The sequence below is a fragment of the Sceloporus occidentalis genome, unplaced genomic scaffold, assembly GCF_023333645.1.
Source record: "Sceloporus occidentalis isolate IW3139 unplaced genomic scaffold, rSceOcc1.0.p SCAF_2, whole genome shotgun sequence".
NCBI classification, from domain to species: Eukaryota; Metazoa; Chordata; class Lepidosauria; order Squamata; family Phrynosomatidae; genus Sceloporus; species Sceloporus occidentalis.
Window position 1 is genome coordinate 156,617,022 of NW_028316982.1, and position 12,134 is coordinate 156,629,155.

At 39.8% G+C, this 12,134-nt stretch overlaps 1 protein-coding gene across 7 annotated transcripts in view; it reads left to right on the forward strand.

Moving 5' to 3' along the window:
• LOC149319171 (FERM, ARHGEF and pleckstrin domain-containing protein 1) overlaps positions 1–12,134 on the forward strand; it is a 233,301-nt gene that overhangs the window by 34,518 nt on the left and 186,649 nt on the right. For all 7 annotated transcript variants that reach the window (XR_016280156.1, XM_089511190.1, XM_089511188.1 and 4 more), the window contains exon 2: positions 5,266–5,460. Coding sequence is in view for 6 of the 7 variants with exons in the window: in XM_089511190.1 (XP_089367316.1) it covers positions 5,290–5,460 (171 nt within the window). In the remaining variant the exon portion in view is untranslated. The remainder of the gene's footprint in view (positions 1–5,265; positions 5,461–12,134) is intronic.

Below are 12,134 nucleotides of genomic sequence, written 5' to 3' on the forward strand. Positions count from 1 at the left end.
TACAGCCCTTTGTTCCAACGCTGGGTGGCTGTTTAAAATGCATCCTGCTCTGCCACCTGACACAGCCTCCACTGCCATGTACCACTCACACTGAGATCAAAAGGAGGCACCCAAGCACATAACTGAGAGGCTGAGCACATCTTTCTGACCACAGGAGTGGAACATCTATGCAAACAGCCTCCTGGCATTGGAATGGAGGTAATGGGAAGGTTGGGGGACCTCTGGGCCCTGGATACTCCTGGCTGCCCTCAGGGTATCCTCGCCAGTGCAGACAGAACCCCAGTCTTATTTGTAAAACATAGAAAAGTGTATTTTCTTACACATACTTTTAAAAATCATATACATGGTCTAAAATAGAAAGAAAGAGAAAATGGCTGTACGTTAGTGTGATGCAAGAGGAGAGTGGTAAACTCTTACAAACAGGAAGTCCTCAGACAGGAAAACTAACATTTGAAGAGTACAGGCATGAAAGGTTGTCAGTTGTCTCATCCATTTCTGCCATTGTAGGGGGAGAGAAAAAATAAGAAAATGCTAAGAGACCATATTGCTTATTGATTCCTCTGACCCACTGAGACCTTTAAAAGGATTTAATCTGCCACGATCAAGGGTGATCAATAATAATAGGATCTTGTGCTTCACTTGCCTACTTGTCCCTTGGGAGGGAATGCATGAGTGTGTAGCTTTCTTCTGATAACTCCTCAGGCACAGTTAATGGAGAGGAAAAAATTAACATCTTTTGAGTTCCTAGAACTGGAGGTTTCTGAATCAGGAAGGCTTTCTGGGATGGTAAAGTTGATGGGAATAAGATTCTTTTAATGGGGGGCTTGTCTGATGCCCCAGGGAAAGAAACTACTAAATTCTTCCACAGACTTAGGTAATTTTGGATTCATTAAATACAGAAGCAGAAATGTATCCTAGTTTCTTAATGACCAAGAATTGTTCCCCCTGTCTTAAAAACCATACACAAGATGTGTGTGTAGTTAATTAAATAGAAAGGAGCTGAAATAATCAGAACACGGCCCTTAGTTTTCCGAATTAATAATTTATTTGTTTATGATAGAAACTCTAAAAGTATTTCTACTTACCAAAGTTTTAAAAAATATAATATGAAATGAGAAGTTTGTGGAAGTTCTGCAGCTTTAGCATATTAAGGTATGAGTTTGGGACTTTCAGTAATTTATAACTTCACAACATAAAGGGATTATTTAGTTCTTCTGCTTTTTATTGGGTGATGGTATATCAGTTTTGCAAAATGTTTTTCTGATTTTTGATATCTGGAACTTTTGCCTGTTGACTTTACAGATCCTTGTTCTTAGAATGAATACAGAGTGACTGAGAGGTGTTGATTAGATCAGTTCAGACCCCTATCACCCCATTTAAATTGGTGTTGCCCAGCAGTTTCAGATTGACTGTTACTTTGGAGGAAAAGTTCTATGGTGTTAAGTCATCAATTAGGGACATGTGGTGGTGGTTGTTGTTGTTGACTAGCTGCCATAGGTCCCACTCCAGGAGAACGGTGGCATAAACATAAATAAATAAGTTTATGAGGAACCACAAGTTTCCTTGAGACAATTTGTAAAACATTAGTCTGCAACTGAAGCTTGGAAATGTTACTCTTTGACTCACAGCAGTCAGAATTCCCTAACTGGCCATGCTGGCTAGGGATTCTAGAAACTAGTCCAAAAAGTAAAAATTCCAAGCTCTGTCTACAGCTTCTTTGCCATTTTTTAAATCTGTGATATGTATTTATCTCTTGAACTCACAGATTAGCATGGGTGATGTTGACAGTCTAATAGCAGAATTTGTATCTTAGGTAAGCATCACTCCCTCATTTCCCCCTTTGTACCAATATACTTTACAATTGTTAATTGTCACTGTCTTAAAAGTAATTAATTTCTTAATCCAATTGCTAGGCCCAAAACGGAGAGATCCATTGATTCCATTATGGAAAGTACATAAATGTTAATCTATCATATTTTTGTAGTTTCAGTGAGACTAGAAATTAGATTTTGGCCTTATTATTATTATTATTATTATTATTATTATTATTTCCCTCAAGTTGACCCCAAACTCATGGCAAGCATGTGGATGAGACATCTTCAAGACCTTTTATCATCTACTGCTCTTCTTTGGCCCTGCAGATTCAAACCCATGAGCTCCTTGAAGGAGGCCAGCCATCTGACATGTGGTCTTTCTTTCTTTCTACTACCTTCTACCTTTCTTAGCATTATTGTCTTTTCTAATGTGTCATGCCTTCTCATGATATGACTAAAGTACAACAGCCTCAGTTTCATCATCTTAGCTTCCAGAGAGAGTTTAGGCTTGATCTGTTCTATGCCTCATTGGTTGTCTTTTTGGCTGTCCATGGTATCCTCAGCACTCTTCTCCTGCAGTAGGACTCAAATGTTGATTTTCTTCCTATCAGGTTTCTTCACTGCCTAGCTCTCACATCCATACATGGTGATGAGGAATACAGTGGCTTGGAAAATTCTAACTTTAGTGCTTAGTTGTAGTGGACAATTCTAACTTTAATGCTCAGTTGTATGTCTTTACACTTTAGAATATTGTCTAGTTCTTTCATTGCTGCCCTTGCTAGTCTTCTGATTTCTTGACTGCAGACCCCATTCCGATCAACATTTGATCTAAGGTACAGGAAATCTTTTACTGTTTTGGTTTCTTCCTTATCCGGGCTGGATTTATGTAGATCCTTTGTGGTCATTATTTTTGTTTCCTTTATGTTCAGCAGTAAGCCTGCCTTTGCACTTTCTTCTTTAACTTTCCTTAGTACCGTATATTCTGGCATATAAGATGACTGCTTAAAGGTCAGGGATCGTCTTATGCGCCGGGTTAAGCCCTGGCCTGCTCCCGCCTTCCCAAGCCTCCAAAGGAGGAGCCCTTAGAGGAAGCGGAAGAAGCTGGAAAGGAGCCGAGGGCAGAAGTGGCACTATTTGAGAGCTGGCTTGCGTGGAGGAGAGCGGCAAAGAAGGAGATCCTGACTGAGGGAGTGGGCTGGCAGCTGTGATCCCACAGGCGGGAGTGGGTGAGTGGTCGTTTGGGCGGATGCTGAAGCAGAAGCAGGGGTGGCTGTGGAGGGAGAGGAGGAAGAGGAGGAAGAGGAAGAGGAAGCCCGGCAGGAAAGGGCCAGGTGCACTCCCTTCTCAGGCACCAAGTTCTGCCTCCCTCGCAGTCACAGAGAGCCGTTGCCCAGAGGTGAGGCTTCTTCTGTCACTGTGAGGGAGCAAAATGGACCTTCCAGGAGAGAGCCCTGCGGCCTGGCACGTTCGGCGCTGGCCTCCTCCCACCTTCCAAGCCTTCAGAGGTCCCCTGAAGCTGGCACGTGTGGCCGCCAGGCCCCCTTAACTCGGTCTATAATAGGCCAGGGCGCTGCCTGCACGCAAGGCAGTCTTTGCCTGGGGAGCCGGCGGAAAGTTGGGGGTCATCTTATATGCCCAGTTGTCTAATACGCCGGAAAATACGGTAATTGTTTCAAGTCTCTGATATTTTCGACTGGTTGTATGGTGACCTTTATATATCTTAGATGGTTGACGTCCCTTATTTCTATTTTCACTCCTCCTCCTTCTGAGTATAAACTTGCTTTTTGTGTGATATTTCCTGCATACAAGTTGAATTATTTGAATTATGGAATTGTATAAAATGTCCTTTTCCCTGTTCCCTGTTTAAGATCTTTGATGGTTGTGACCATGTGTCGAAATGCACACAATGACTGTGTCTATTATTACAGTATGCTTGTTCATCCAGAAAGTTATATCCCGGTTTCTCCTGTTTCGCTACGTGCTTGTTAATGATCATTGATCAGGGTGTAAAAGGCATGAAGAATGGAATGGCAATTACTCAACTAGAGGAGTAAGATTGTAGCAGTACGTTTAGTTTGAAATTCAGTCAGACTGTCAGAAGAACAAAGGAAAGGGCAGAATAAAACCATGGTATGATGTATAAGGTTTGACAAATGAGACTAGCCACCATTGCATTGTGTATGTATCCATAAAGCAAAAACATTAGTAAAAGTCCAACTCTAAACAATTGTCTTTTCTAGACAGCATAGAGGAAATGTGAGGCTTTTGGAGACTGAAATAGCAATTCATTTTTCATTAAGCCTTTGGAGTATTTTGTTGACCTTGGATTTGTTTCTAAGTATGAAACAGTTTTATGTTATTTTGGTAAACAAAGGATATATATATATATATATATATATATATATATATATATATATATACATACATATACATATACATATACATATACATATACATATACATATACATATACATATATATATATATAATTTTAGAATATAATTTATTTTTGTTCCAGTATATTCTCTTGTGTCATATGAAAAAGGCAAACTTCCTCTTAATGAATTTTTATGACTACTTACATTTTTCTGGAAAAAATCTATGGTCTCAGTGATTCATAGTATATCCAACCACATTGTTGTTGAAACAGCTTGCCATACATATTGCTGAGTAGCTGTTTTTCTTAATGTTTTGATCAATGAAGTCATTGACATTTCCATAATTATATTATACATTTATTTTAAAGCCAAAATGTCAATAAATTTATTGAATTATGCGAACAGTAGTTCTTTTGGTGCTTTGTAGAGCTGTTGTTTGTGGGGGCATTGTTTTGTTTATTTTTGTGCATGTTGCTTCTGAGGCTAAGAGTGCACTTAGCCAAAGGGAATTTGATTTTCAGTCTAATTTCAGTTGAAGAAAATAGAGACACCTAAAGTTAGCTCTACAGTTTCACTCTTAGAAATTCTATCAGGTAATATTAGAAAATGGAATATCAGGCAAACCACGAATAAAAACACAAACCAAAAAAAAAAATTAAGGGGGCAATCTTCAACATATTACTAGGAAATAAAAAACATTTAAATATGGTACAATTAATTGCAGATAAACAGAATGCTAGGTTCAAGAACCATATGCAAAAATACTTATACGTGCATCCCTTAAGTGCACCAGAGCAGGTGTGGTGAATCTTGTTTTCCTCTAATGTTATTGGAGTCCAACTCCCATCAATCCCAGCTAACATAGCCAGTGGTCAGGAATGATGGGAGATGTTATCCAAGAACCTCTGTGGAGGACACAGGTTCTCCAACCCTTCTCTAGAGGAAGAGGGATACTGTCTATGGCTGTATTGTTGAGAACTACAGTATAATGCAAATGTGTGCAGTCTTGTTTTCCTTGGTATTTTATAAAGTAATGCCGTCTCATGTTTTCTTTGTTCCTCTCCTTCTGTCAGAAATAGGAGCTTGCGTCTCCAAGCATGGGTGAAATGGAGCAGAGGCCAACAGCAGGATCCCGGTTAGGCGCTCATGAGAATGCTGGGATCAGTACTTTGGAACATGGACAAAAGCTGCCCACAACACCTACAGGAAAACTTATTTCTATCAAAATCCAGATGCTGGATGATACACAGGAAACTTTTGAAATTCCGGTAAGATGAGATTCTATGATTTATGGGTTGGCTAGTTACAATTTGATATTAAGTAATGTTTCTGCACTATCTTTGTTTAAAGGTGGGCTGAAAGTATGATAAGAATCTGGTTATCTGTTGTATCTCAATGACAACATTGCAGAGTCAACTGAAAAAGTAAACTTTTCAGTTGGTATAACATTGCACTGTCTTTCACTTCAGAAATTTCTAGAACTTTAATTGCGGATGATTAAGTGCAAGTTACTGGAACGGGCTTACATTTAGTTGTTTCAGGCTTAACTGTGTTTTAAAAAACTCTACTAACTTAATAGTTGTGTTCTCATAAATATCTCACTAATGAGTTGGTTTTCATTGCCTTGACAAAGACAATTACATAACACATCAGTCTTCTGAGGGCTACATCTTAACAATACCTCTTCTATATGAGTACAGATACAAAATGCACATGTTGTGAACAAGTTGTGAATGGAACATGTGTTGATCTGGAAAAGATTGAACTCCTGCTTCCTTACTGCTTGCTGTGATAAGTGGTGTTTTAAACTCATGTGTGGTCCTTGGAACAAGTAGTATTCCTTATTATGATGGAAGAAATCTACAGAATTATTCTAAGCACAATTCTCAGTAACTTAAACAAAAGACTGAAAAATTGATGCGGTGGGAGAGAGAATGGAATGATGAAAGGATTTGCTCTCATTATTTGTTTTTCATTCCTTCTCAATCCTTTCTCACCTCAGCACCCATACCTGTTCTGTGATATCTTTGTGGAATGTTGAAGAAAGGGGCAACATGTACCCTAACACCCCAAAGTGTAGAGGTGAAGGGAACTTAGTCTTGCTGTTTTTCTGAGGCAACCATAGGGGAGGGAAATGATGCTGACACAATCTCCTGCCCCCATTGTAAGATAAGTTCTGCAAATTTGCCCTCAACGGAGAAGTTTATTTCCACTGATACAAAGAGCCTGGAGCTAGTTTGGGAGAGACTGAATGCATATTTTATTTTCTACAATTTTCTCCACTTCTCCACATCTATGTTCCCTCTCTCATCTAGATAGGATGAATTATGTAATAGTATGATTGCAGATTTGGTATCTGTTATGCGCCTCTATGATAACAGATGGATTGAAAGTCACGGGTAAATTTAGCTATGAATCAGTGATTTAATGTTTGAAATGTTTTTGACCCTAAAAAGTAAGTAAACGAATAAGTGTGTGTGTGTGTGTGTGTGTGTGTGTGTGTTTGGAAAGGTAGTGATGATAAATATTGGCCTTGTCTGTTCCAAATTACTGACATGCTGGAATTGCATTCTTTCACTCTCTCTGTCACTGGCTTACTATGTGACCTGAGGGCAGTTGATTAGCTTTACAGGATTGACTTTCCATCTGTTTCAAACAGGGATTTGCTTTCCTAGTGGTGCTGTTGTTTTAAGACATTTCATTTCATTTTTAATGTGGCAGTCGATGGTCCCACTAAGCCTTTGTTTATTGGAACTTATAGAAACTGTCATAGGCAGTGGCTGCACTTAGTGGTTGAGAACATCTCACCAAGAGGTTCCTAAAACCTGAAGCTGAGCATGCTAATAACCATTTTCCCCTTCATAGTTTGCATTTTTGGACAATAAATCTTCACAATTTTTTGTCAGGTGCAGCCAGTGTTCATGCTGGCTGGAGGATTTTGGCCAAAAAAAGTACTGTTTTCTAGTGTTTTAGGAAGGCTCTTATAAAAGCACTTTATATTAGTAAATGGCACATGATGGCCCTGTTTGCATGGACCAAATAAAACATTCCCCTGTTCCCATAGTGCAGAGTCTGGATGATACAAGGCCCAATCCTGTCTGGTGCAAGCTGTCTTAATAATGTCTGACCAGTTCAGCACTGAATCTGTCATATGCTCCCCTTAAAATGTTTTTTAAAGACTCACTTTTTCCTCTAGATCTTCCTGGAGGTTCCAGAGCCCTCCATTGCAGCACTGAATGGTTGTTTATAATGCATTCCACTGTGCTGCCCAGTGCCAGCACCACTGTGATAAGTTGCTTGCTCTGAGGTCAGAACAAGCTGCCAGCCATGTAATTGACATTGGGCACCTCATTCTGATCTCAGAGCAAGTGACTCACCACGCTGGTGGCATTGCCAGGCAGCATAGCTGGACATGCATGCAGACAGCTGCCGGGCATCACAACAGAGGGCTCCAGGTAACAGGGACATTGAGGCAGCTCTGGGGCCAGAATACTCTTCCACAAAACAGGGAAAAACTATATGAGACTGGATCGGGAGGCTTATTGACATCTCCTCCAACCAAAACACACCTACCCACCACATTTAGACATTTAACATTGTTTTATTGCATATTTCAATTGTTGTTGTTGTTGTTGTTGTTGGCACCTTAAAAGTACAACCATTAAAAACTGTGTGACCTACCATTGGCATATTCTTTTCTCACACTCCTATGAGGACAGGATACAGGGAAGCTCCCAAGCAGCTACAAGAGTAAAGGGGACTCCCTCCTACTCTGGCAGCTGATTGAAAGTGAAGTTCCACCACACTGCCTAGCCCTAGGCTCAAGCAGCTTTGCCACACACTTACCAGGACATAACACAAGCCTTCCTTTGCTCTGAGTCTCTGCTTATCTCTTTTCCTTTGCTTTCCTGAATTCTGGGATCTGGGTCTGGCATGCATGCAAAGTACCACCCAGAGCCTCAAGGGCAGGATGAACAGTCTTTGCGCAGGGTTTCACTCCTGCCTTTAGAAATCCAGAATTTGCTGCTTCAACTGGCTGACCTGGCCGGGACATTTTTCAGACCCTTCAATCTGGGATTTTAAGGTTTAGCAAGTAGGATTATTTAAATGTAAGACAGAAGAATTTGTTTCTCAAGTGCAGACAGAGCTGCTCTTCTGTTGGCCACCCCTGTTTAGTTGCTTGGCTAATTACATGCTAGCCACATTCAACTACTAGCTTGTCTCCAGATGCCCAGTCCTCACTGTCATGGTGCAATCTGATGCATGATACCAGAGTTCAGCTGATGGCTTCATCACAGATTGTATTTGGGTTGTCTAACACTGTCTTGATTGGAACTAGGATGACAATACATGACCTAAGGTCAGTGCTTTCATGAAAACTTTAGGGGATGTTAAATTACATTAAAAGGAAATAAAAGAGGAAGTGGTTTCTGTTTTCTTGACAGAAATGGTAGCTTTTAATTGAATTGTGTTTTTTCTAAGGGCTTATAGCAGAATGTGAAAGTTAATTACTTTTTTTTCTTTCACTTGTAGGGAAAATAAGGCATTCACTGGGCTCATTGATTATTTATATTAAATATATTGTCTGGTTGATCTTAGTTACTGTCCCCTAATGAAACTGACAGACAAGGTTCTTTGTCAAGCAGTCTCCTTGTTAAATCTTTTTGTTCTTTCTCTACATTTCTATGCAAAGTTCACTGGTGTGTTCTCTTTAGCCACTGACTAGTTAGTTACTTTATCATCATATATAAAGAATAAATGTAACCCCTTTGTCTTTATGGCTAATTCTTGAACGCTCAATAGGTCATAAAATACAGTTCATCAAGAGTTGATATTGGATTTCTGTTGTCTCAAAACTATCTTTCTCAATAAGATTCTCTGCCCTGTATTCCCAACCTCCCTGCCTTATCCTCATTGTCTCCCAAACCTGGATCCCACAGTGTTGTTGGCTGGGTGGGGCTTTTGCACTTGCAGTGCTGCTATATCTCAGGACTCAGTCTATTGTAAGACTTCCAACAGTGTTTATTTCCCCTGTGTCTGTATCCCAGCTTGCCATCAATTTGCTTGTGTCAATGGTGATGTATCTTTATGCAGCATGGCCATCCATCAATTGAGACTAAGAATACAGCAATTCTGATATAATTTCAGGATGCAAGAGGTGTGGTTGTGGGGAAAGAGCATACATCAATGAAGCAATGATACTAAGGGTCTCCTCTTCATTAATTCTCAATTGATATACTATGATGCACCTTGAACCAGGCAATAGCAATGGTAGGATAGAAGTGACATGGTTTTGTGATGGATTCTAACAGGCCTAGAAACATATTTCAGTCATATGCATCTTCCACTGCCTCAAAATGTAGATAGCTGCTTTCCCTGGAGAAGTTCAGCTGGTGTTAACCCTGATCGTCTTTCAGCCCCAAGTGAGAGTCTCCCATTCCCTTTTTGTAGCTGATGGTAGTATTCACCCCAGAGCTTTAGATTTTAGTTATTTATCCTATGGCTTCTCTGATTCTGGGTTGTTTTCATCAGATCTTGGAAAACTTATGTTTGGCTAAATCCAGGCAGCATAACCACCACCGTTGTTATGATTTTATTTATTCTGTTCTTAACTTGTTTACCAGCCTAAAAGTCTTCTAACTGAAGTGAGTGTGTAAATTGCCTTTCTTTGTCCCTCCAGATGTGTTCAGCTTCAGCCACCATAGGATTATGGGAGTTGCAGCCCCAAATATACAAAAAATATACATGCTTCCTAGACCTGTTATGGCTTAAAATAAGTAAAACAATCAGAGTGGCTTTATCATATATTTCTCTCTCCCCTGTCCCCTCATTTTTTTCTTTCTAAGATTGGTAATTCTAAATTTAAGGAAAAGCATTCGAGAAAAGGAGCCATGTACTACCCACAATGCAGTTGTTTCATACTTTGTGTGCTTTAATTGTGAAGACGTGAGTTGCCTTTTCCTCCAACTTTGGAAATGAACAGCAGGTCAAGTGTCACCTATTCATCATTCTAAGGCTTTATGTTCCTTGCCTGAAATTATGTGGCTGTCAATGTCAAAACTGCTCCCAGTGGAAGACAGGACACTTTAAATATTCAATGAGTGGTCCCAACAGTCAAGTTGGATTTAGTGAAATTAAGGAGAGAGTGTGTGGCATTTTTCTTTCATAACTGGGAACTGTGATAGTTTTCCCAGCAGAGCACATTTAGCACTGTCTCTTTCAGGACTGACTTTTCACTGAAAGATAATTAGATTATCTTTGTTGAAATGCAGGGAGTGTGTATCTCATCTTTTAAAATAGTAATATTTTCTACAGAATGAGAAAACATAAACTTAGCATTCAGTGATGCATTGGCTACAGCTGTCTTAAACAAATGCTTAAGATAGGATGTTATTTGAAATGTATTTTATAATGAGTATTACATTTTAAAATTATAACTTGTAAAGGGTTTTTACAAAACTTTCCAGTGTTGATTCTCAGCAGTCTTCCACCAACCATCATTTTTCTTCATTCCAGTCTCTTAAATTCACTTATACGGAAGAAAGCTCCAGTGAAGATAGTAGGACTTTAATTGTGATAAAACATGTGTAAGCTTGTGCTAGAAAACATGCATAATATGATGCAGTGCTACATCTAGGAAAGGTAGTCTTTTCATCAGCAAATTCAACAAGTGCATGATCTGAATACATATCTATTCAGGGGAAGGCTTTATTTTGGTCCCACCACCATCACAGGCACGTTTGGTGAGGACGTGGGACAGTGACTTCTCTATGGCTGCTCCTGGGTTTTGGAATTCCCTCCCACAGGAGATTCAACTGGCTCCCTCTCTCTTTTCCTTCCAATGGCTGGCAAAGGCCTTTTTATTCAGGTAGGCTTACAATTCATGTGGTAGAAAGAGCTTTTAATAGAATTGTTCCATGGTTTAATTATGTGCCTGAATACCCTAAAGGCACCAGATCCTGTATGTTTTTGGAAGCTAAACAGGGTCAACCCTGGAAATACAAAATCCACAAAAGAGCGATACTTTTGTTGGACAACCAAAATGAACAAAATATACCACGCAAGCTTTCAAAGGTTCACAGGCAAAAGACATTTTTAAAAAATCATACAAGAGAAGACTATGTTAGAGTCACAGGCTTGTATTTTGAATCAGATGTTTCTGTTGGAGTTAAGTTGATTTGAAGGGATCTCAGTGCAGAAAGAAGCCACTCCCTTCTTGGCCATGTGGGGACTGAGGCCCTCTTCAGATTGGCCAAAAGGCCAGCCTGGGGGCAGAGTAGGGGCATCACATCAAGATGACGCATGCCCCTACTCTGCTTCCAGGGCATCCTGATGCCATGCGTCAATTCCACATGTATTTTATGCATTTCGGTGGGCCTAATAAGGGTACCACTGTTTTGTAGATTTTGGTTTGCTATATGGGCAACACAGCTGCCCCTGAATCTGTTTCCAGCAATTATCATGTGCTGTAGGCTATATTTCAGATTAAGAAACCAGCAAAACTACCTTGCCTAAGAACACCTTATGAAATTCATGGGGTCTCCATAAGTCAACAGATGACTTGAAGGTGACCATGCAAACACACAATATATGTTTTAATTATGTTTTATATTGTTTCACATTATCAGATCTTTCCCACCAACCAGAAAATTCTCAAAGAGGCTTTCTGCAAAAGCATATATTAAGCTGTAAAATCAGTTCCCACATAATATGAAACATTAGGAAAAAGAGAGACTGGTTTATAGGCAAATACGTATGTTTCTGTTATGGGAAGTAGTAGGTAGAAAAAGTGGTAGCTAAGTAGTCCTTCATAGAAAATGAAGCCTTGATGGTCAGAGTTTGCAAAACAATGCCACTGTTACAGTACTAGTAGCAAATATTCTGCTGAGAGGCCCTGTGCTAACTGGCCTTAAAGGTCGGGTTGTAGGCGGAGTTGGGGCGT